The sequence below is a fragment of the Bufo gargarizans genome, chromosome 1 (genome assembly GCF_014858855.1).
Source record: "Bufo gargarizans isolate SCDJY-AF-19 chromosome 1, ASM1485885v1, whole genome shotgun sequence".
NCBI classification, from domain to species: domain Eukaryota; kingdom Metazoa; phylum Chordata; class Amphibia; order Anura; family Bufonidae; genus Bufo; species Bufo gargarizans.
In genome coordinates, this window is record NC_058080.1 from 685,405,775 (window position 1) to 685,430,507 (window position 24,733).

Sequence of the window (24,733 nt, forward strand, 5' to 3'; positions counted from 1 at the left end):
GAGTGTACCTAAGGATTCTAAGTAGTGATCAAGGACCGTAAAAGCTATTCCAATAGGTTCCCTTGGATTTCAATGGGAGGTTGCTTTCTACTTTGGAAAAAAATCTGATTGTCAGTTTCCCTAAAACAAGCTGATCTTTGGTGATCCCAGAAATAAGCTATAAACACCGAGAGAACTGCAATCTCTTTCCTTATTCCATGGATTACATCACTTTCATTTTTATATCAACTGTCCAGGGAAAGAGTCTCATGGGGCAGAGCTTCTAAAATGGGCCTCAAAATGTGCATTTTTGGGAAGGCTTTTTGGGCATCCTGGGTGAATCAGGTTGGAGCTTAAAGATGTTCTCTAGGGATAAAGTACAAATGACCAAGCCAAAGGAAAGGTCATCAGTACTAGCTCGGCAGGAGTCTATGACCTGTATTACACTGGCCGATGGTCAGCCAGATCATCTCTAACGAGAGTTTGTAGGAACTTTTGTTAGCGATGATCTGGTGGTGTAATACTGCTGCCGATTATCCGATGAAGGAGCTAACTCATCGTTCATCGGGAAATCCAGAATTTTAGGCAAATAATGATCAGTATGGGAACAATCGATGGCATTAGTGATCGATCCTTCTCATACTGTGGAGGAGATTGTTCCATGTAATAGTAACGCTGCTCTCATTCAAGTGCATCAAGTTCCCTTCATACCAGTTGTCTACTTTTCCTTTTGCTTTAAAGCCATGTTTCTTGCATGTCTTTTTAAAGGGGTTCTCTAGGATTTACATATTGATGATGTATCCGCAGGATCGGCCATCAATATGAGATTGGCGAGGAGCCGACTCCTGGAAACCCCACGATAAGCTGTTTGAAGAGGCTGCTATGCTTCATGAGTGCTTAGGCCTCTTCATAGGCTATGTGAAGTCACGCTCATCAGTCATATGGCGTAGAAGCAGATCAGACCCACCAAAGTGAATGAAGCTGAGTTGCAGCACCAAGCACAGCCGCTATATTGAGGTGCATGCTTGGTAAGCTGTGAAGAGGCCACCGCGCTCGTGGGAGCTCACAGCTGATCGGTGGGGGTGCTTGAAGTTGGACCCCCATTGATCTCATATTGATGACCAATCCTGAAGATAGGTCATCAATTTCTAAATCCCAGAGAACTCCTTTAATGCCAACAATATATTATCAAAGTCATTTTATGCTCACAGTATTTATAAGTGAAATGTTTGGGTGATTTCAAAGCAAGTCATAACAATAAAAAAATAAAACATAAAAAAAGGTATGTCCAAACTGTACAGGACTTTATGTGAAAACCACCATTTATAGACTTCCCAGTCAACATGTCCAATGGCGGATTGGCCATAGACTCTACAGTGAAACTTCCCTGTGGGCCGAAACCTAGGGGGTTGCCTTAGCCCTTCTCACGGCCGGCCGGTTGCAATTTTTGGGATGTATTTTATTTAAATTTTTCGTGAAACAACCCCTTTAAGTTAACCAAAGGTGGGTGGAACCATTTGGTGCACATTAGCTTCTCTGGGACACTACTCATGTCAATCAAGTGACAGAGGGAGAGTTCACACTGCAAAGCGGAGGAGCTAAGGTGCACCGAGTAGCTAGAGCCCACCCTTAGTGCACTTAAGCCCTAATTTGCATATTAAAAACAAACAAACACACTTCTCCGAAACACAGCAACCGATTAGGAGAAGAAAGGAATTTTTTTTATCAAGTGAGTGACAGATTCCCACCAAGCATGGAGGAATGACAGAGGAATTTAATTATTTACGAAAACACACGTCAGGAGAGTTGCCAGGTCCCCTTTTAACATTAATAAAACTATTGTCCAGCTGCAGAGTCCTTGTAAGCCACTCACATACACAGAATAAATCCAGACGCCGCGGCATTTATTATGCAGACTCTGAACTAGCTTAATGCCTTTATGTTGCTGTTTCACAGAATGCATCAGACAAAGTGTCCTCAGTGGTAATTGGGATTCTTATCAGCCGTTGCCTTTACGAAACCTGCATTACCTGATGAAATATGAAGAACACCCGCATGCATTATTTATTTTTAAGTTTTGAATGTAATCTGGTCAAATGATTTATGTGCGCCTCTGCCTTCTTTACCAGTCCCCATTCATGTCGATTTGCCCGTTTTATTGGATTTTTTTTTCTAATTTCCACTACCGTAAATAAAAATGACCGAATTCTACACGGAAGACAGTGCCCATAACTCACCCAGATTTGCAGCTTGATCCTTTTTTCATTTTTGAAGACAGTCTTAACCTTGAAATCAATCCCCACCGTGCTCACGAAAGCCGACGTGAAGGAGTCATCAGCATAGCGAAACAAGAAGGAAGTTTTGCCGACGCTGCTGTTTCCGATGATAAGCAATTTAAACATGTAGTCAAAGTTCTGATCCGATGTGTCCTTCTGTCCAAACCTGGAGTCCTGTACAGATGCCATCTGCAATCATAAAAGTTGTACATATTACCTTCAGTATGAACCATCCTGTAAATGCCGTATCTTGGCTTGCTTGCTATAACCCTTTGATGGTCCCAATGAGGCATATGTAACAATGTAATTGCATTGATGTGATGTCTAGAAAGGGGCTGCAGCAGATTGTCTGAGTGGGACCCCTTTCAACTGCTGATAGGAGGGGGTGCCGGGTGTCAGATGCCAAAGATTATATATTAGTGACTCATCTTGAGGATGGCTGATCAGTATTTATGTCAAATAATAATAAAATAAAAAAGACTCATCAGTCCACAGTCCCAGTGTTCAGGAGTCATGATTGGGCCACTTTGGAGCCATCTTGAGAAGATCCTCGTAATGTAGGATTCAAAACAGCCGTAACTAAGGGGAAAACTCAAGGGAAACAGTGGTAAGTGAGGAAACTAAAGATAGCTTTATGCATAATGCTGCTGCAGCAGTAACATATATTAAAATGGATTTTTTTAAATTAAAATATGACAGTCATCCTTTAAGGGCAGTACCCAAGGGTTCATGGCCCTATAATTGCTTCTAAATGATAATACAGTTTATTACCGCAAACCAAGTGTATCATGGCTATAGTTAGTGGTAAGCGGCCTGTGACTTCTTCGGAGGTCCCTCTCAGTTACACTGTTACTCATTACTAGTTGGCGGTAGCACAGTAACAGTAAAATACGCAACTATACGAGAAATGAGGAGAATTACCATAATGTGTAATAAGACTTTATTATATGCTGAATTATGAAATATGAGGACATGAAAATAAGCCAGGGCCAGATAGGGAACATGGCGTTACTCTGGAGAGTGAAATATTGATCCCATTACCACTACGCAGAGGTTCTTTTAGTAGCACCATCCGGTCTATTGTCCATATATCCTCTATTCTCTTAATTATGTGGTTATTTTAGCCAAAAGCAATACACATGAGAATGAAGCCTAGTAGTACATTAGGAGGTAGTGATCATGGATTAAATTTTCCAGTGTTGTTCTCCTACTGCTGCTACGGAGAATAGTTGCTCTCACTGATAGGCATTGGACTACTATCTACAGACTCTTCTGAGACCCCTGAGAATGACCTCCAATCCCCCTTCCTTCACAACAGCGTATTGTCCCCTCAACTATTTTTAAAGAGATTTTCAGGAGTTAAATATTGATGCCCTATCCTCAGGATACCTCATCTACAGTATATCAGATGATTAGAGGTCTGACTCCTGGCACCTCGGCCGATAAGCTGTTGAAAGGGGCCGCGGTATTTAGGTGGGAATCATGTCCATCAGTCACATGGCCTTTGAAGAGCTCAGTCTCATTCAACTGAGCTGCAATACCAAGCACAGCCGCTATACAGTATGAAGAGGCTGCATTTCGGAATAAATTCTGGTCTTCTCTGATAAGTTAAATGACCCCCTTCCCATTGGTAAATTTGACCTTGATCTAAAATGGCATCATCTTGAAGATAGGTCCCCTCACCCATTACTTGCTTGGGTATTCAGATATTTCATTTTCCCTTTCGTTTCTGAAATAAAAGGGTGTTCTGAGACTTTTGATCCTGTAAACCATGACACAACCCTTCACCAGGGCCACTACCACTCCCATACTCTGCACCGGCTCCTCTGGGGCTCGAGAAATATAGTAAAATCTCTGATATTCATCCCAGTTAATTATGTGTAAATATATCTTTAAAATAGGTTAAATTCCATTTCTGCTAAAGTCTTATGCAGGAAATTGCTTCACAGCTCAGACAGGAAATAATCTACAAATGTTAACATGTTATGTATAACACACATATCACCAGACAACAATTTACACCCATACCTGTTGCTTCTATTCCAGAAAAAAGTTATAGAATATTTCACATTATGTATTTCTGCAACCCATATTGATATACAATAACACCTTTCCATTAGACCACCTCTTTCAGAAGACCAGCCCTTTACATAGACAAGATTTTCAGTTCTAGAGGACCACATCTAGAGACCATTATCACCGTTTTGGGTGATTGACTCACAGATATTTGACTGTATATTTATAAATACAGATGACAAGTTCAATTTATCTTCCAGGGCTTGCAGTTCGGTTTTATTTATTTTTCTGCCTTTTCTCATATTTCTGCTCATATTGGATCGGACAGACATTTTAGTGGATTCAGCCTATTTGCTGAGGGTGGTTTCTGAATGTTTGGTTTCTTATACCCTACAGGGACTCTATAAAAGCTTTGTGCCCTGTGCTTTAGCTACATTTTTACAGTAAATAAACTGATATTTTACCATTCTTTGGTAAAACAGATCATGACAACCAAACCACAGACTCCTCCAAACGGGAGAGACTGCTGTTTCAGGGTTTTTGACCCTCATCAGTGTAGAGCATGGTACTGGTTGGCTGGTTTACATACTTACCATAAAGCTTAAGGGAGGGCTACTGGTTCTCATTGTAAAGACCCAGGGATGTATGGAGATTTATTTTCAGGAAAATTTCCCTGGGAGAATATTTAAATTAGCTCATGTCAGCCAAACCAGGGACTCCTCAAAACGGATCAGAATAGGACATGTTCTATATTTTGTGGAACGGCAACCGGGAGGCAGACAGCACACAGGTTACATCTGTGTGCTGTCCAACTTTTGGAGACCCATAGACATAAATAGATCTGAGTGCAATCCACAGAAAATGTAGATCGGACCTGTACAAAAACTATGTTCATGAGGCCTTAAACGGGTTGTCCCTACAGTTTTCAATACAGCATTTGGATCTGAATACTTTTGTAATTGCATGTAATTAAAAATGTTGTATAGCCAGTGAGTTATTTAGTAAAAATGTATCTGTATAGCGCCACCTGCTGTTTGTTCTTGGTCTTATTTAGTTGTCCTGCTTACTGAGATGGCCGCACATGCTCAGTTTCATCCTTCAACTGCCTCTCGAGCTGTAATAGGGAGAGAACTATGGTAGAGAGGGCACGCCCCCTGAGCTGCAGCAGAAAAGACACTCCCCTTCCCTTGAGCTGCCAGCTTGATGTAAATCTAGCAGAGCAATGAATGTAGAGATCTCTGGATCCATGTGAGGTACAGGGCTGGTTCTAGAAGGATATTGTCATGTAAAGTATGATGTCTGATTTTCATTTTTTACATTATGGGATAACCCATTTAATGGTGGTTTAACTCCTTTAAAGGAATTGTTCATTTTCTCGTGGCCAGACCTGTGGAGAGAAGCATGCTTACCTGCTCCCTGCCACTGGGTCCTGGCATTTTCACTTCTCAACTGCTATTGCAGAACTCAGGTCCACTGCTGTCAGCATCCAGTTTGACGCTGCTGCAGCCAATGACTGGCTGCAGTGGTAACCTGCCCTCTATGTGTCATGTCAATTGGTCATGTGACAAAAGGGGGGAAGGTCGCTGCTGAGACCAGTCATTGGCTGCAGCAGTGTCAAACCGGATGCTGACAGCAGGGGACCTGAGTGTTGCATTAGCAGTTGAAAGATAAAGGAGCCAGGACACAGTGGTGCGGAGCAGATAAGTATGCTTCCCTCTGCAGGTCTGGCCACAAGGGGGGAGGGGTCTGCCGAAAGAACCTCAGAAGATAAAAAAGTCCTTTAAGGAGTCCAGAAAAGCTAGATGATAAACCTGGTGGACATTTCTTGAACAGGTTAAATTGAATTTTTACCAACTTGACAAAAAACGACAACTTGGACTTTTGGGTCATTCTAGAGGGATACACTCTGTATCACATAACTCATATTTAGTATTTGGAACAGTGATTAGATTTTTCCTAATTTTAGAGAACAGATTTCGAGAATACTACTGAGAACCGAGCCTTAGTCAATTAACTAAGGATTTCTTAATAAATGACAACATTATTCAAAGTGACATTTAGGCATTCATTAAATACACTATTTTGGATAAAGTAATATTGAAGAACCTGATAATTACTTTCCCCAGGATTTCAAACATGCTAATCAAGAAAGTATACATAATGAGAAGATGTCTGCTAACTGCTAATGAAACATTAATACCAAGAGTCTTCTCAAGACATGTCTCTGAAGAAACAGGGCTGGTAGGAAACCCAAAAGGGACAAGTAATGGAGAAATGTATAATCAGCTATGGAAGCAGGAAGGGAGATGTCTTCTGGAATACTTTTTGGTTTCTCTCTCTCAGATCTGGATTATAGCATGGGTAAAAGGGGTTAGACTTCCAACTTTTAGGGATCTCTCTCACCTTACTACCGTCTCAAATAGTCTACTCTAAACTCCTTTCCTAAAAGATCTTCTTACATTTATTAAAATGACATTTGTGGTATCCTGTGAGCAGTTGCTTGGGTTATCCATGTCACCATTATGTGGGCACTATGGTTGCTGATCTCCTTTTGGCATTGAGTGGTAGTACTATATGGGCGCAGTAAATCACAATTAGCTGGCAGAACAACAAGGTGTGTACAATTATTTCTGGCCATTATTGCTTATCGGGGAGAATTTGCCCAAAATACAGCATCTACTGGGAAATGCAATCACTTTCCATAGCCTCTGTAAGAACTTAGAGGCGAGCAGAAGGTACAGTAGGGTTCCATAGACTTTTAGAAAATTCAATAACTAAAAATTTCCTAATGAAATGTAATAAGTTGAGAATCTCTTTAGGTGGACCATGTATAATGTGTTTTATGACTGTGTATACAGTCCACGGACAGACTACAAGATACCATACATTTTAGTATTCTTCTAGTGGGTTACTATGTTATTTCCATGAAAGGGAGTTGCTCCTGGCTGACACTTGACACTACAGACAGACACCACCATACAATCCAAAGTGGTCCTACTCTTGAGGTCAGTCAACTATGAGCTCTACTGTTTGGGCACTTTGAGTACACACATTCTCTTGGTTTATTTTACTAGTGTTGCCAGGAAAATAAGATGGTAGAGTTAGGGTTGGGCATACATTTGAAACATTTGCTGTGGCACATGCTTAAAGGGCATCTGTCAGCAGATTTGTACCTATGAAACTGGCTGACCTGTTACATGTGCCCTTGGCAGCTGAAGGCATCTGTGTTGGTCCCATGTTCATATGTCCCCGCATTGCTGAGTAATATGATGTTTTAATTTATGCAAATGAGCCTCTAGGGGGCATTACCATTACACCTAGAGGGTCAACTCTCTCTGCAACTGCTGCGCTCTTTGCACTTTGATTGACAGGACCGGGTGTGATGACGTTTTCACTGCCTGGCCTTGTCAAAGTGCAGAGGAAGCAGAAGTTGCAGAGAGAGCTGAGCCTCTATGTGTAACGGCAACGCCCCCATTGCTCCTAGAGACCGATTTGCATATAATAAAACATCATTTTTCTCAGCAGTGCGGGCACATATGAACATGGGACCAACACAGATGCCTTCAGCTGCCAAGTGCACATGTAACCGGTCAGCCAGTGTCATAGGTACAAATCTGCTGACAGACGTCCTTTAATGACTGAGCCTTTTAAATGGCTCTCCTGTTAGCCAGACACCTGTGGTATAGAGGTATGTTAGGGCCATGGGCCCAAAACCAAAATCTGTATACCGCCCCCAGTCCACCTATAATTGATACTCCTGGGTGTCCTTCTATGTGGTGGGTGGATGTTTAGGCCCCCATAGGCATCAGGGCCTAGTGCCATTGCTACCTCTAACTGCCCTATAGCTGGGCAGAGCAATGAACATGCCATATACATGCACTGAGGTGTGCAGAGGACCATGGTGCAGATGGGGTTAGTACATACTGTAATATGGCAGCACTACTATGTGCAGTGACATTTCAGGTGATGTTACATACTTTGCATGGAGGCTCAGGAGTGTTACCCTAAGTCTGGTATACATACAGTTTATATAGTCATTTATCGTTTCAATAATTGACAGAAGAGGTTGTCACTGACATCATAGTACCGCCGCTGCTTTGCTTCTGTCTACCAGCTCCTGACTTCTTGCCAGTTCCCTGACAACCAGTTGATTACAATCTTGTCTTCTTTAGCTTGCTCATTTTGCATGAACTCCTTGATTCTTCCTGACAGGCCTGAATGATCTATGCCGTCTCTCTGCTGCTATTTTCCACTGCACCCAAGAGGTTATCACTGAAGATCTCATGTAGTCAGCCTTCTGGAGGCTCCTCTGAAAGTAAGGGGGTGGTGGGTTGAAGCCCTAACATATAATGATCTGATCATACCATAACATCTTAAAGGGACACTACCATCAACATTTTTTGTCACATATCATATATATATACAGACACATAATATTTTTTTTTCTACATGGGTAGATGGTTTTCTGGATTTAATTTTTTTAAGTCACTCCATGTGATCTTCTTTCTGTCCTGACTCTTTTACGTCCTCATTTGTTTGGACTTTAAGAACAGCAGACAGTGTAGCTTCTCTATCACTCTCACCAGAGAGGGAAGGAAGATGAGAATAGCTGTATAAGAGAACGTTCCCATGGTGGCTTTTTATGTGGAATTTTGCCGCGGCCGCGCACAGAAGGTACATGTCCTTAGGAATAGTTCTGACATTGTGGCCCATGGACAAGAAAAGGTTGTGCATTCTTGATCTAGACTGTCTATATGGATCATCACTGTGCTAGTCCACTGCTGCCCACACACTAGCACTGAAGGAAGGTGGCAGGCTGAGCGTTATCCGGACGTACATCACCGCGGCTAAAGGCTGCTAACAAGATAGATAGTTGAGATATATATATATAGATACAATTAGATAGATATTAGATAGATAGATAGATAGATAGATAGATATTACATAGACATAGATAGATATGAGATAGATAGGTAGATATTAGATTGATAGATAAATGGATAGATAGATAGATAGATAGATAGATATGAAATAGATAGATAAATAGATACTGTAGATAGATAGATATGAGATAGATAGATATATAGATAGATAAATAGATACTGTAGATAGATAATATGAAATAGATAGATAGATAGATATGAGACAGATAGATAGATAGATATGAGACAGATAGAAAGATATGAAATAGATAGTTAGATAGATACATAGATAGATAATAGAAAAGTCTCATTATAAAAATAGTTCCACTAAGGACACAATGAAGAAGGTTAAAGCTTAGCCTGAAGTCAGATATTTGGTCCTCAGCCGCAGCGGGATCTTCCCCCAGAGATAACACAAGACGTCTTGGTTTAATAACATGGCCTCCCATAGGGCGAAATGACTTTGAAAACGTACAGAACAAGAGCAGCAAAAATACAAGTGCAGGGCAGGAGACTTCTACGGGCAAGCAAGAAGCAGACGAGAAGACAAATCTCCTGACATCACAGTTATATTTGGACACATAAATACTCCTGATAATATAGATATTCATCAAGGATGGAATACGATGGTTGCTGTATCATAGATGATTACAAGTGTAAGAAGGTACAAGGAATCATCGTGGATTATAGGTACGTGTCACCAAGGTTCCTGGCCTCGGTGGAGTAAGAGACGGTTTTTATGTGTCAGCAGCAGTTGCTGTTTGACATCTTGATATTTAGTATGGCTGTAATAGCTGATCCAGGACGGCTCTTACTGGGAGTAGTCAAAGTGCTGGGTGGGTGACTACTCCCCATGTTCCAGGCCGGGTTTTGCCAGGCATAAAAACCAGCCAGCTATCCCAGGTGAGGAGGATTACCTCCGTCTGACAGTGGAGCTCAGGAGGTCTGTGTGCTGTGATCTGAGGGCTGTTTTGGGATCCGCGGCTTGAGCCGGGCTGGAGGGCTCAGACCCCTGTGAGGGCGAACAGGCCGCCTAACACCTGCCTGTAGACTTGACAAGGCAGAACTTCCAACAAAGTGTGAAGTAACACCCAGGAGAAAAGGTGACTGTTCTGTATATGAACTTTTCATGTGTGTAAACGATCACCAAGCAACTTGCGCTTTTGTTTTGCTTTCACGTGTGAATAAACACTGATGTTTTGAACCAAAAACTTGTACTTAGCCCTGTGCTGCACCCGCTAATCCTAACTACCAGAGCGAATCCCCACACAAGGTGTCTGACACCGGACACAGGACGGCATGGCGCATAGTATTACATCCTGACCCCAGTATACCGCCCCTTAATCATACAGGGGTCCTAGGGGCTGTGATATAGCTGCAGAGTGCTCCCTAATGATTTCATGACCTCATAGTTTAAGGATTAAAAAATTTTAAGATGTTGTACAATTTTATACATTTTATAGAAGATCCTCTCCATTCACTACCCTCATGTAATCAAGCAGAGAGCTGCAAGCCAATGGATTTACACAGTGTAATGCTTCACGTCCCCTGTGGTGGCACTGCAGGGAAATTCAACACTTGTTTTATTGCTGATCGGGCAGCCTGTGTTAGGGGACTCTTTTAACAAAGATGGCCAAAGTGGACCCCGCTTTAACCCAACTCTCTATTGTGAAGGTTAGGAAAGTGTAAAGGGTGGGATATGGAGTATACACTGGCTGCATTCGCTGCATTTTCAGTTTTAAGTAGATGAATACTTTAAGGTGACCCATTCCGTGTGGCCCTTGACCATCTGGTCATAGACATGTTTGTGTCTGGCAGCTGCTCACATGTAATTTCCATGTTAGAGAGAAGAAGGGCGGCATGTAGTGCACAGGCAGGGACAGGTAAGTATTAATGGCCATCTCTGGGGCACTCATATATTATCAGAATGGGGTCTTCTGAGCCCTGTGTGACACTCAAGAAAGGAGCAGATGAGGTGCAAAGGTAAAAAACCACATGTATTCAAAGAGCGTGAAAGGAGGAGGGAGTCATGGAGGTGGAACCACCACCTATAAGACATTCATAGCACATACTTTTCATATTAAAGAGGGTGTCCCATGATTAATGTAAAAAATGAAAATCAGACATGATATAAGACATGACAATCTCTTTCTAACGAAGCTAGAACCAGCCCTGTACCTCACATGGATCCAGAGATCTCCTCATTCATTGCTCCAATTGCTCTACTAGATTTATTTTAAACTGGCAGCTCAGGAGGTGTGTCATTTCTCTAAAGGTGTGTCCTATATGCCGCAGATAGTGTCAGTTAGAGGATAGGACTGAGCATGTTCCTCCATGCAAACAGCAGGTGGCGCTATACAGATAGATTTCATTGAAAAACTCAGTGGTTATAATAAATTATTAATTACATGCAAGTACAAAAGTATCTAGATCTAGAGGCTGGGACAACCCCTTTAGTGTCTCAGATGGTAATACCCTTTTAAGTTTTAGAGGAGCCCTTGAGAATCTTTCAGTAGACAGACAGATAGATGCCCAGATTGAGTGATAGATACAGTGGGATGCGAAAGTTTGGGCAACCTTGTTAAAAATATATCATATAGGAGACACACAGTGATATTTGAGAAGTGAAATTAAGTTTATTGGATTTAAGAAAGTGTGCTATAATTGTTTAAACACAATTAGGCTGGTGCATAAATTTGGGCACTGTTGTCATTTTATTGATTCCAAAACCTTTAGAACTAATTATTGGAACTCAAATTGGCTTGGTAAGCTCAGTGACCCCTGACCTACATACACAGGTGAATCCAATTATGAGAAAGAGTATTTAAAGGGATTCTGTCACCAGGTTTGGGGCTATAGAGCTGCGGAGATGCACGGCTAGATCGCCGCTAGCATGTCCGCAATATATCTGTCCTATAGGGCTGTGTGCTTTTAATTTCTTTAAAAAAGGATTTTATAGATATGTAAATTAGTCTTGTATGTGTCCAAGGGGCTGTACTAACCTTCCTGGAGCCCAGCCGTGCCCAGCCACGCCCGCCTGTGAAGGAGCCCAGCACCGCCTATGTCCTCCGAATCTCCTCCTTTCATCAACTATAGATTGCCGTAATCTCGCGATGCGTGAGCTCGCGCATGCTCAGTTCTTTCCCTGAGGCTGATGCCAGCACAGGGAAGGAACACTATACCGGCACTGCGCATGTGCAAGCTCACGCATTGCGAGATTACGGCAATCTATAGTTGATGAAAGGAGGAGATTCGGAGGACATAGGCGGTGCTGGGCTCCTTCACAGGCGGGCGTGGCTGGGCTCCAGGAAGGTTAGTGCAGCCCCTTGGACACATACAAGACTAATTTACATATCTATAAAATCCTTTTTTAAAGAAATGAAAAGCACACAGCCCTATAGGACAGATATATTGCGGACATGCTAGCGGCGATCTAGCCGTGCATCTCCGCAGCTCTATAGCCCAAAACTTGGTGACAGAATCCCTTTAAGGGGGTCAATTGTAAGTTTCCCTCCTCTTTTAATTTTCTCTGAAGAGTAGCAACATGGGGGTCTCAAAACAACTCTCAAATGACCTGAAGACAAAGATTGCTCACCATCATGGTTTAGGGGAAGGATACAGAAAGCTGTCTTAGAGATTTCAGCTGTCTGTTTCCACAGTTAGGAACATATTGAGGAAATGGAAGACCACAGGCTCAGTTCAAGTTAAGGCTCGAAGTGGCAGACCAAGAAAAATCTCTGATAGACAGAAGCGACGAATGGTGAGAACAGTCAGAGTCAACCCACAGACCAGCATCAAAGACCTACAGCATCATCTTGCTGCAGATAGAGTCACTGTGCATTGTTCAACCATTCGGCGCACTTTACACAAGGAGATGATGTATGCGAGAGTGATGCAGAGGAAGCCTTTTCTCCGCCCACAGCACAAAAAGTGCAGCTTGAGGTGGGCTAAAGCACATTTGGACAAGCCAGCTTCAATTTGGAATAAGGTGCTGTGGACTGATGAAACTAAAATTTAGTTATTTGGCCATAACAAGGGGCGTTATGTACGGAGGAAAAAGAACACAGCATTCCAAGAAAAACACCTGCTACCTACAGTAAAATATGGTGGTGGTTCCATCATGCTGTGGGGCTGTGTGGCCAGTGCAGGGACTGGGAATCTTGTCAAAGTTGAGGGACGCATGGATTCCACTCAGTATCAGCAGATTCTGGAGACCAATGTCCAGGAATCAGTGACAAAGCTGAAGCTGTGTCGGGGCTGGATCTTTCAACAAGACAACGACCCTAAACACTGCTCAAAATCCACTAAGGCATGTTCAATGTTCTGGAATGGCCATCTCAGGCCTGAATATAATTGAAAATCTGTGGTGTGACTTAAGAGCTGTCCATGCTCGGAAGCCATGAAACCAGAATGAATTAAAGATGTTTTGCAAAGAGGAATGGTCCAAAATACCTTCAACCAGAATCCAGACTCTCATTGGAACCTACAGGAAGCATTTAGAGGTTGTAATTTCTGCAAAAGGAGGATCTACTAAATATTGATTTCATTTATTTTTTGTGGTGCCCAAATTTATGCACCTGCCTAATTTTGTTTAAACAATTATAGCACACTTTCTGTAAATCCAATAAACTTAATTTCACTTCTCAAATATCACTGTGTGTGTCTCTTATATGATATATTTAATTGACATTTTTTATCGTAACAACCAACGATTTATACAGGAAAATCATGACGATTAACAAGGTTGCCCAAACTTTCGCATACCACTGTACATATTAGACATTAGACAGATAAACAGTAGATAGATAGATAGATAGTGTGGGGACTTGCTCTGGTAGAATGGATTAGCGGACGCAGTATAGAGGCAACAACAAGTTCTTTGGATCAAACAGTTCAGTGTTTTATTCACACTTTAGGCAAGTGACAAAACAAACAGTCATATTCAAATAAAAGGTCACCTTGCAGTGTTGGTGGTAATTCACACCATGCCGCAATTCTGCCTCAAAGAGTCCTTGCTCATAGCAGCACCAGCCTGTTTTTACGCCAAACAGGTAGCAAACTTTCATCCAGACACAAGGCTCCCAGACCCCAACACAGAGACCTGGCTTCTCAGCCCAGCTGCCTATTTAAGGACAGCTAGGTGCTGCCAAAACCCAGACCGGCATTTAAAATCTGGTCTGGTATTTGACCTCACCTGGCTGTAAATCAGCCCAGCAGCACATGCTGGGAGGAAAATACCTGTTTTCCCAGACCAAACCACTCACTGTATCACATTTCCCCCTACCTTTGTTCAACCCTGAAGGGGGGAACACACGCCAGACAGTGTACCCAGGACAGGGCATCCGCGTTTCCCTGTAACCGGCCTGCCCTGTGTTCCACCGAAAACGTTAAGTTTTGTAGGGAGAGAAACCATTGGGTGACCCGGTCATTTCTGTCCTTGGCCTGGCTCATCCACTTGAGAAGGGAGTGGTCAGTCACCAGGCGTAATTTTCTCCCCAATAAATAATAGCGGAGAGATTCTAGTGCCCACTTGATAGCCTGGCACTCTCTCTCCACTATACTATACAGTATCTCGGCTTGGGTGAGCTTATAGCTGAGGAGGACAACGATATGCTCCTCCCCGTTGACTTCCTGAGACAGTACAGCACTGAGGCCTACTTCGGAGGTATCGGTCTGTACTATAAACTCCCTTTTGAAGTCAGGTGTCACAAAAACCGGGGACACGCACAGGGCCAACTTCAAAGCAGAGAAAGTCTTTCCGGCTGATTATCCCAGCGAACCATCCTTGATTTGTGTCCCTTCAAGAGTCCTGTCAACGGCGCGGCTAGAGTAGCAAAGTGGGGAACAAACCTCATGTAATAGCCCATCATTCCCAGGAATTACTTTATTTGCCTAGTGGTGACAGGTCGGGCCAATTCTGTATCGCCTCTATTTTGTTCACTTGGGGTTTGATGACTCTGTGCCCAATGACATACCCCAGGTATTCAGTCTCTTCTAACCCTATCACACATTTTTTTGGGTTAGCGGTTAGGCCAGCTTTCCGAAGGGAGTCCACTACAGCCTGCACTTTGGGCAGGTGACTTTCCCAGTCGGTACTGTGGATGACAATATCGTCCAGGTAAGCCGAAGTGTACCGACGATGTGGACGAAGCACAATGTCCATTAGTCGCTGAAAAGTGGCGGTGCGCCATGCAGACCAAAGACCAGTACCCTTTCGTGAGGTCCAAAACAGAAAAATACCGGGCTTGTCCTAACCTCTCGATGAGCTCATCCAACCGGGGCATGGGATGCACATCGAATTTGGAAACCTCATTAAGTATTCGAAAGTCGTTACAAAACTGCAACGTCCCGTCCGGCTTGGGTACCAATACTATAGGACTGGCCCACTCACTTTTTGACTTCTCAATGAAGTCAAGCTGCAACATTATCTGCACCTCCTCCGATATGGCTTGTTGCCGAGCCTTGGGCACCCGGTATCGTTTTAATCAGACTTTTGCCTGAGGCTCAGTTACAATGTCATGCTGGATTATGGAAGTGCATCTAGGGAGATCCGAGAACACATCCGTGTTCCGACTAATGAACTCCCTGGCCTCCTGAGTCTGTTTAGAGGAGAGGCTGTCAGCAATTTTTACTGTGGCAGCTGCCTCTCTTGCATCAGACAGTACCTCTTATCCTAGAAAACTCGGCCGTGGGTTGTCTTCTGTACAGGTTTCCCTATCTTTCCACAGTTTGAGTAAATTCACATGGTAAACCTACTCCGGCTTTCACCGCCCTGGCTGGTGTACCTGGTAGTTTACATCTCCAATTTCTCGAGTACCTCATACCTAGCCAGGAACTTACTGTCCACGGTCGGCACCAGAACCAAAGCCCAATCACCCGGGTTAAAGATCCGGACCCAAACCTGCTGATTATAGACCCGACTCGGGGCTTCCTGAGCTGGCTCCATATGCTCCCTAACAAGAGGCAACACTGTCTCTATCTGATCTTGCATCTGGGTAACGTACTCAATGACACTTTTATGTGGAGTGGGTTGTTGATCCCACGCCTCTTTGGCCACGTCCAAGAGACCGAAAGGGTGTCTGCCATATAGCAGTTTGAAGGGCGAGAACCCAGTAGAGGCCTGGGGTACCTCTCGCACTGCGATCATGAAATATAGCAGAAGGAGGTCCCAGTCCTTCCCATCTTTAGACACTACCTTTTTCAACATTTTTTAATGTTTGGTTAAACCGTTCTACCAGACCGTCCGTTTGCGTATGGTAAACGGACGTCCATAGTTGTTTTCTGTGCAGCAACTTACAGAGTTCCCTCATCACCTTGGACAAAAAAAGGGGACCCTTGGTCGGTCAGAACCTCTTTAGGTAGTCCTACTCGGGAAAACATCTCCATTAACTCCTTAGCTATGAGTTTGGCCGAGGTATGACGCAGTGGCACCGCCTCTGGGTACCTAGTGGCATAGTCTAGAATGACTAAGATGTGTTGATGTCCTCTGGCGCACTTCGATACTGGGTTAATGAGGTCCATAGCTATTCGGTCAAACGGTACTTCGATAATCCTTAGAGGTACTAGGGGACTACGGAAATGTGGCTGGGGCTAGTTATCTGACAGGTCGGGCAAGACTTAGAACACTCTTCCATTTCTTTGAATATGCTGGGCCAGTAAAAACACTGTAGAATACGATCCTGAGTTTTCTGCAGCCCCAGGTGACCCCCGAGAATGTGTTGGTGGGCTAGATCTAACACAACCTTGCGATAAGCCTTGGTGACCACCAACTGTTCAATAGGTTCACCTCGTAGTTGGTTTACCTGATACAACATATCTTGATGAACCAAAAAACGGGGAAACAATGACTGCCCCAGGTTGTTGTGGTTCACCATCTACTATTAACACATTTTCACAGGTGCGGGATAGGGTTGGGTCTTGACGTTGGGCGGTACTAAAATTATCCCCGGAGACACTGAGGTCTGCCAATTCAGGACCCGGCGGCAAGTCCTCCACATCTACCACCATCACACTTAGTGGGGTTGTCTCCCCCTCTTCCACCAAAGTGACGGTCACCCCTAATGCTGGCCCTTCGGTCTCAGATTCCCAGGGTTCTGGTCTCCCCCCTGAGCCGGCCCACTCTGCTAGGATTACCACTGTCTCATGGGTATCAGTCGCTCTCATAGCAGGCCACAGTGTCGGGAAGTCTCTCCCTATTATTAGTTCATAATGTAAATTGGTGACGAAGCCCACCTGATGGGTCCACCCACCGGCCACCGTGGACAGAAACACCAGGGCAGTGGGATAGTCCTTTAAGTCTCCATGGATGCACACGACCCCGCCTTTTCTGCCAGTATACTTGGCGGGCTGCACCAGAGAAGCTCTTACCAGGGACACCAGACTCCCTGAGTCCAGCAGAGCTACCGCCAGAGTGTCTTCCACTCCTACCTGGCATAGATGGCTATTGTCTATAGTCTCTGGGGTACCTGTTGCACACAGCTTCCTGGCGTGGCGGTAGCCATACTTAGTATCCATGGGATCGCCTCGATGGGGACAGTCGGCCCTTATATGGCCAGGCTCCTGACACTGCCAGCAGACTAACAGAGCTAGGTCTGTAAGGGTAATATCCCTGGCGGGTTTTGCTGGCACCAGTCGTGGGGTTAGGGGTGTCGAGATTTCTGGGGTTTGAACGCCCCCTCCCAAAAGAACCCCCCTGTAGAGTCCTGGTAGCCTCATAGCGCTCCACCAGGTCAACCATCTCAAGGGCATTACCAGGAGACACCTGGCCGATCCAGTGCTGGAGAGGGTACGGCAAAGCCCTCCAGAATACAGAAATCAGCCAACAGATGGTCCAGCATAGCAGTGGAACTCAGCACGTCAGGCTGCAGCCATTTTTGCAACCGGTGTAACAGACCATAATACTGAGGTCTCGCGGGTTCAGTCGGGTTAAACTCCCACTGATGCACCCGCTGGGCCCGGACCAACACATTCACACCCAGTCTGGCCAGAATCTCACCCTGTCGTGTAATCGGCCACCTGATCAACTGGTAAGTCGAAAAAAATACACCTGCTGGGGTCCGGAAGCCAGGAACGGAGCGACGACCTCATCCAACTGATCTCGGGGTAGTCTCTTCCTCATTGCCACCTTCTCGAACACCGCCAGATAGGTCTCAACATCGTCTGAGAGGGTCATCTTAGGGATCGCCGCACGGATCACTTTTCTGGCATCGTGGACGCTCTGGGATGCTCCTGCCACTTGTAAAGCCATCACATGTTGCAATAGCAGGTGGTTGGTTTCCTGCTGCTGCTTATTAGCCTCCCGCTGTTGCAAGTTAGCCTCCACGAGGGCTTTTACGACAGCTTCCATTTTGTTGAGAGACACGGGTTGTAATATTGCTGGTTTGATGTAAGACATACAACCGTGCCTGGAAAAACAAAAATATTTTGGCCTTCACACCAGCCATACTGCACCGGCCCACATCCTCCACTAATTATGGGGACACGCTCAGGTAGACAGGATTAGCGGACGCAGTATAGAGGCAACAACAAGTTATTTGAATCAAACCGTTCAGTGTTTTATTCACACTTTACGCAAGTGACAAAACAAACAGTCATATTCAAACTAAAAGTCACTTTGCAGTGTTGGTGGTAATTCACACCATGCGGCAATTCTGCCTCAAAGAGTCCTTGCTGATAGCAGCACCAACCTGTTTTTATGCCAAACAGGTAGGTTCATCTAGACACAAGGCTCCCAGATCCCAACACAGAGACCTGGCTTTTGAGCCCAGCTGCCTATTTAAGGACAGCCAGGTGCTGCCAAAACCCGGGCCGGCATTTAAAATCTGGTCCAGTATTTGACCTCACCTGGCTGTAAATCAGCCCAGCAGCACATGTGTGGGAATCAGCCCTGGTAGAGGCAGGATTGTCCGGCTTGCGAACATTCAGAGACAGTGACACTCGATTTGAAGTTCAAAGAAAATCCCACTTTATTGTGGTTTCAAATAACAGAAATAAAAGGCCTTTATAAAACACAAAATAAAAACCTGCTCATCTGAGCACTAACTAAATAGTATTTTACTCACTGTCCTAATCATGGTACTGTCCGCCTTGCATTTCATCACAGGGAACTCCTCGCACACACCAGCATATCAGACCCAGGTCTTAGGCCCAGACTCTCTGCCTGGGTTCTCTTTATGCAACTGGTGCAGGTGCAGCTCATCAGAGACAGCAGGCTAGAACTCTTCCCAGAAGTGGACTGCGGATTGGGGAACCCGCCCAACTCTTCCCTAATCCAAAACTCCAGGCCCTAAAGCGGCTTTTCTACAAAGCCACTTCAGGAAAGCCTGGCTTTCCACTACATACTGGGCATTCCCTGGAGCTTAACCTACATTTGACAGGATTCTGGGGGAAAAGTACCTGCCATCAATCACTCTACCTGTCACTGTCTCACATACCCTCCCCCTCTGTTCGAACCTGTGGGGTTGAACACTTTTAGCTATCAGTAAATGTGTTCTGGACGGAGCGTCTGCATTTTCTTGTAACTTCCCTGCTTTGTGCTCAACAGAAAAGTAAAAATTTTGTAAAGTGAAAAACCACCTAGTCACTCGTGCATTTCTCTTTTTTTGCTGGCACATCCACGTAAATGGAGAGTGGGCGATGACCAACTTGTAAACAGTGCTTATTGGGTACGCTTATGTGTGAACACGGCCTTAGTAAGGTCTGTTAACGGGGCTGCTGTACTAGCAAAGTGAGGAATAAACATGCAGTAGTATCCCACAATTCCTAAAAAAGCTTTCACCTGCTTTTTGGTTACAGGATACGGCCACTGCTGGATAGCCTCAACTTTATTTATCTGAGGCTTTACTACTCCTCTGCCAATTATGTACCCCAGGTAACGTGCTTCCTCCAGGCCCAAAGTACACTTTTTAGGGTTGGCTGTTAACCCTGCCGCTCTGAGAGAATCTACTACCACTTGTACTTTCGGTAAGTGGCTTTCCCAATCATCACTAAAGATAATTATGTCGTCCAAATAGGCTGAAGCATACCGACGATGGGGTTTAAGGACTATGTCCATTAATCTTTGAAAGGTCGCTGGAGCCCCATGTAATGCAAAGGGTAAGCAGACATAATGGTAGAGCCGATCTAGGGTAACAAATGCAGTTTTCTCATTGGCACTATCAGTGAGAGGAACTTGTCAGTAGCCTTTGGTTAGGTCAAGAGTGGAGAAATATCTTGCCTGACCGAGTCTCTCAATGAGTTCATCAACTCGTGGCATAGGATATGCATCAAACGTTGACACCGTGTAATAATGTGCCATCAGGTTTAGGAATTAACACTATGGGACTGGACCACTCACTTTTTGATTCTTCAATCACACCCAGGGCTAACGTTTTCTTGACCTCTTCAGATATGGCCTGTCAGCGGGCTTCAGGGACCCTGTAAGGTTGTAAATGGACCTGTACATGTGGATCGGTGACAATGTCATGCTTAAAGAGAGTCTTTCACCTAAAATGACCATTATATACCACAAACATGATGATATCCATTACATTCCCCATATTATAATCTTACCTTTTATATTGCTGTCCGTCGCCTATTCTCTCTTAAAAACACTTTTATTCCATATGCTAATCAGGTTCTGAAGGTGCCCAGGGGCGGCGTTTATGCGGCCGGTGCCCAGGCTCCACGGCGCTGTTCAAATCAAACCCCTCCCCTTTCACCCCTCTGGCCCGCCCTCGGTTCTTCAGATACCACCCTCCAGTCAATGACAAATCCGGCGCCTGCGCCTGCGCACTCCATTACTCACTAGGGCAGAGGCAGCAGAGCGTTTAATCCGCATGCGCCGGCCCATACATCCCGATCTAGCCGGCGGAAGTAAACTGCCAAAATATCGGGATGTACGGGCCGGCGCATGCGCATTAAATGCTCTGCTGCCTCTGCCCTAGTGGGTAATGGAGTGCGCAGGCGCAGGCGCCGGATTTGTCATTGACTGGAGGATGGTATCTGAAGAACCGAGGGCGGGCCAGAGGGGTGAAAGGGGAGGGGTTTGATTTGAACAGCGCCGTGGAGCCTGGGCACCGGCCGCATAAACGCCGCCCCTGGGCACCTTCAGAACCTGATTAGCATATGGAATAAAAGTGTTTTTAAGAGAGAATAGGCGATGGACAGCAATATGAAAGGTAAGATTATAATATGGGGAATGTAATGGATATCATCATGTTTGTGGTGTATAATGGTCATTTTAGGTGAAAGACTCCCTTTAATGATGTTTGTCCGCCCTGGCAACTTTGAAAAGACGACAGTGTTCCTCTGCATGAACTCCTTTGCTTCCTTTCTCTGCGACTTTGACAAGGAGTCTGACACACGCACTTCAGGAGTTCCACTGCACGAGACACTCACGGCTGACAGAGTCTCTGTCTTTCCAGGGCTTGATGAGGTTCACATGGTACAATTGTTCTGGCTTTCTCTTACCAGGGTGGTACACCCTATAGTTTACCTCACCCACTCGCTCAATTATCTAATAATTCCCCTGTCATCTAGCAAGAAATTTACTGTCTACCTCGGTCCCCTGGGTCAAAGGTTCTTATTCTAGAGGACCTGTTATATACCCTGCTTTGGGCTTCTTGAGCCTGTTCTAAATGCTCCTTAACCATTGGTATGACAGCGGCGATTCTGTCTTGCATCAGGGAGATATGTTCTATTGCACTCCTGTAGGGGGTGGGCTCTTGTTCCCAAGTTTCCTTTGCTATATCAAGGAGACCACGTGGATGTCTGCCATACACACGTTCAAAGGGAGAAAAGCCTGTGGATGATTGAGGAACTTCATGGATGGCAAACATAAGATATGGTAAAAGACAGTCCCAATCCCTCCCATCCTTACTGATCACCTTCCGTAACATACTCTTTAGTGTCTTATTAAATCTTTCTACAAGACCGTCAGTTTGTGGGTGATACACAGATATACGTATGGGTTTAATTTTTAACAGTTTATACAACTCCTTCATGACTCTGGACATAAAGGGGGTGCCCTGGTCGGTAAGTATCTCTTTCGGTATACCAGTACGGGTAAACATGTTAAACAATTCTCGTGCTATGGTCTTGGACGAGGTGTTTCTTAGCGGGAATGCCTCAGGATAGCGGGTGGCGTAATCCAACACCACCAGGATATACTGATGCCCCCTAGCAGACTTTACTAAAGGGCCAACCATGGTGATCCTGTCAAAAGGAACCTCTATGATAGGTAGAGGAACCAGTGGACTCCTGAAATTTGGCATAGGCGCGGTCAGCTGGCACTCAGGGCAGAACTCACAGTACCTTTGTACCTCAGTATACACACCAGGCCAGAAAAATCTCTGGAAAATACACTCTCACTTTTTTTCAGTCGCTCTATATCTTTCAAGTAGGTTGACCAGCTGATTGGCGTCTGTTGGGTGTCCTTGACCGACTCAGAGCTGGATCTTAGGAGGTAAGGAACGGATTTACTTGTCTAGCACCACTCTCTCCACGATCTGTGCAGGGGTTGACTCCTCTCTGGTTGCAGCCACTTTCGCACCAGATGAATAAGGTCATACATCTGCGACCGAGCAGTTAGGTGCTCTGCATAAGTCCAATTGTGCACCCATTGTGCATAGACATTCATGTTGACCCCCAGACGGGCAAGGACTTCACCCTTTAACTTAGCACAGTCCTTAGCATCCTGGTCGCTCAGGTAAAAGTACGCCTTTTGCGGTTCTCCAGTTAGGAAAGAAGCCACCACATCAGCCCACTGGTCTGCAGGTAACTTTTCACGCTCTGCCACTCGCTCAAATACCATGAGGTAGGCCTCGATGTCATCAGTGGGGGGTCATCTTCTGCAAAGAGGTCTGTACTGCAGCACAAAAATTTAAAAGAGGCTCTTGAGGCCTCCAGACTCTCTCCGCCAAAGTCTGCATCTGATCTTGCAGCTGCCGGTTAATCTGCTGCTGTTCCTTTAAGGCCAGCCTGTTGGATTCCACTAGCAATGAATTGGTTTCTGCCTGGGCACGCATGGCTTCCTCATGCACCCATCGCTAAGTGGCGCTGGCTTCTTGCAGGGATGTGCTTACCAGTATTTGGTTGGCAGCGGCCTGCTAACGGCTAACATTCGCCTGAAGCAACTGTTTCAGTAGTTCCTCCATGTTAACAGTCTGTTTCGGTAGTCCTGTTACGGCTTTTAACCAGGACATCCACTTTGGAGCACTCAGGAAGTTTTATTAGTGTGGTTGCCCCTAGTAACAGTTTTCAGCTTGGAGCTGTTAAAGTCCCTTTATTCAGTGTATATCTCTTTAAGACTGTGCCCGCATCCTCCACCATGTGTGGGAATGAGCTCTGGTAGAGGCAAGATTGACCGGCTTGCGAACAGTCAGAGACAGTGACTCTCGAGTTGAAGTCCAAAGAAAGTCCTACTTTATTGTGGTTTCAAATAACAAAAACAAAAGGCCTTTACATTTTAAGCAAAACACCAGGGGCGTAGCTATAGGGGGTACAGAGGTAGCAGTCGCTACCGGGCCCAGGAGCCTGAGGGGGCCCAAAGACCCTTGTGCCACATAAGAAGATACCAGTATTATAGAAAGTGCATGCAGGTCAAGTTATAGCTCTGGCTGGAGGGAAGGGGTTAGGTCAAGAATTTGGCATGGGGGGGTTGGGGGGGTCTACTGTTTCAATTTTTTGCCTCAGGCAGCATGAAGGCTATGTGCTTCCCTAGCCACAAAACACTGAGGGAAGGGGGGGCCCAAGCTGAACCCTTGGACCAGGGCCCATGAGCCTTTAGCTACGCCCCTGCAAAACACAAAATAAAAACCTGCTTGTCTGAGCACTAGTTAAACAGTATTTTACTCACTGTCCGAAACATGGTACTGTCCGCCTTGCAGTTCATCACAGGGAGCTCCTCGCACACACCAGCATATCAGACCCAGGTCTTAGGCCCAGACTCTCTGCCTGGGTTCTCTTTATGCAACTGGTGCAGGTGCAGCTCATCAGAGACAGCAGGCTAGAACTCTTCCCAGAAGTGGAATGCGGATTGGGGAACCCGCCCAACTCTTCGCCAATCCAAAACTCCAGGCCCTATGCCGGCTTTTCTACAAAGCCTACTTCAGGAAAGCTTGGCTTTCCACTACATACTGGGCAGGGGCGTACAAAGAAATCACTGGGCCCCATAGCAAGAATCGAAATTGGGCCCCCATTGCCCATTTATAGCCCCTCCCACTACCCATTCCAGGCATCTCTCTATGTTCCATGAACTATGCTTGCTGCTGCGTTTTATAATTTATGCCATCAGGGCCGGATTGGGATTACAAAACAGCCCTGGCACACAAAATAGGTATAATAGATGCAGTGTGTACAGATATATAGTATATATAGCAGTGTACTGTTATGTGAGGTACGAGGTATAATATATGCAGTGTGTACAGGTATATAGTATATACAGCAATGGACTGATATGTGAGGTACGAGCTGTAATTTATACCTCATACCTCACATCAATACACTGCTGTATTTACTATATACCTGTACACACTGCATCTATTATACCTCATACCTCAC

The 24,733-nt window shown here is 45.0% G+C and overlaps 1 protein-coding gene across 1 annotated transcript in view; it reads right to left on the reverse strand.

The window, feature by feature from the left end:
- Positions 1-2,444, reverse strand: part of RAB3C (RAB3C, member RAS oncogene family) — a 147,391-nt gene extending 144,947 nt beyond the window's left edge. The window contains exon 1 of the mRNA XM_044292463.1: positions 2,217-2,444. Within this exon, the coding sequence (XP_044148398.1) occupies positions 2,217-2,444 (228 nt within the window). The remainder of the gene's footprint in view (positions 1-2,216) is intronic.
- Positions 2,445-24,733: the final 22,289 nt, after the last annotated feature.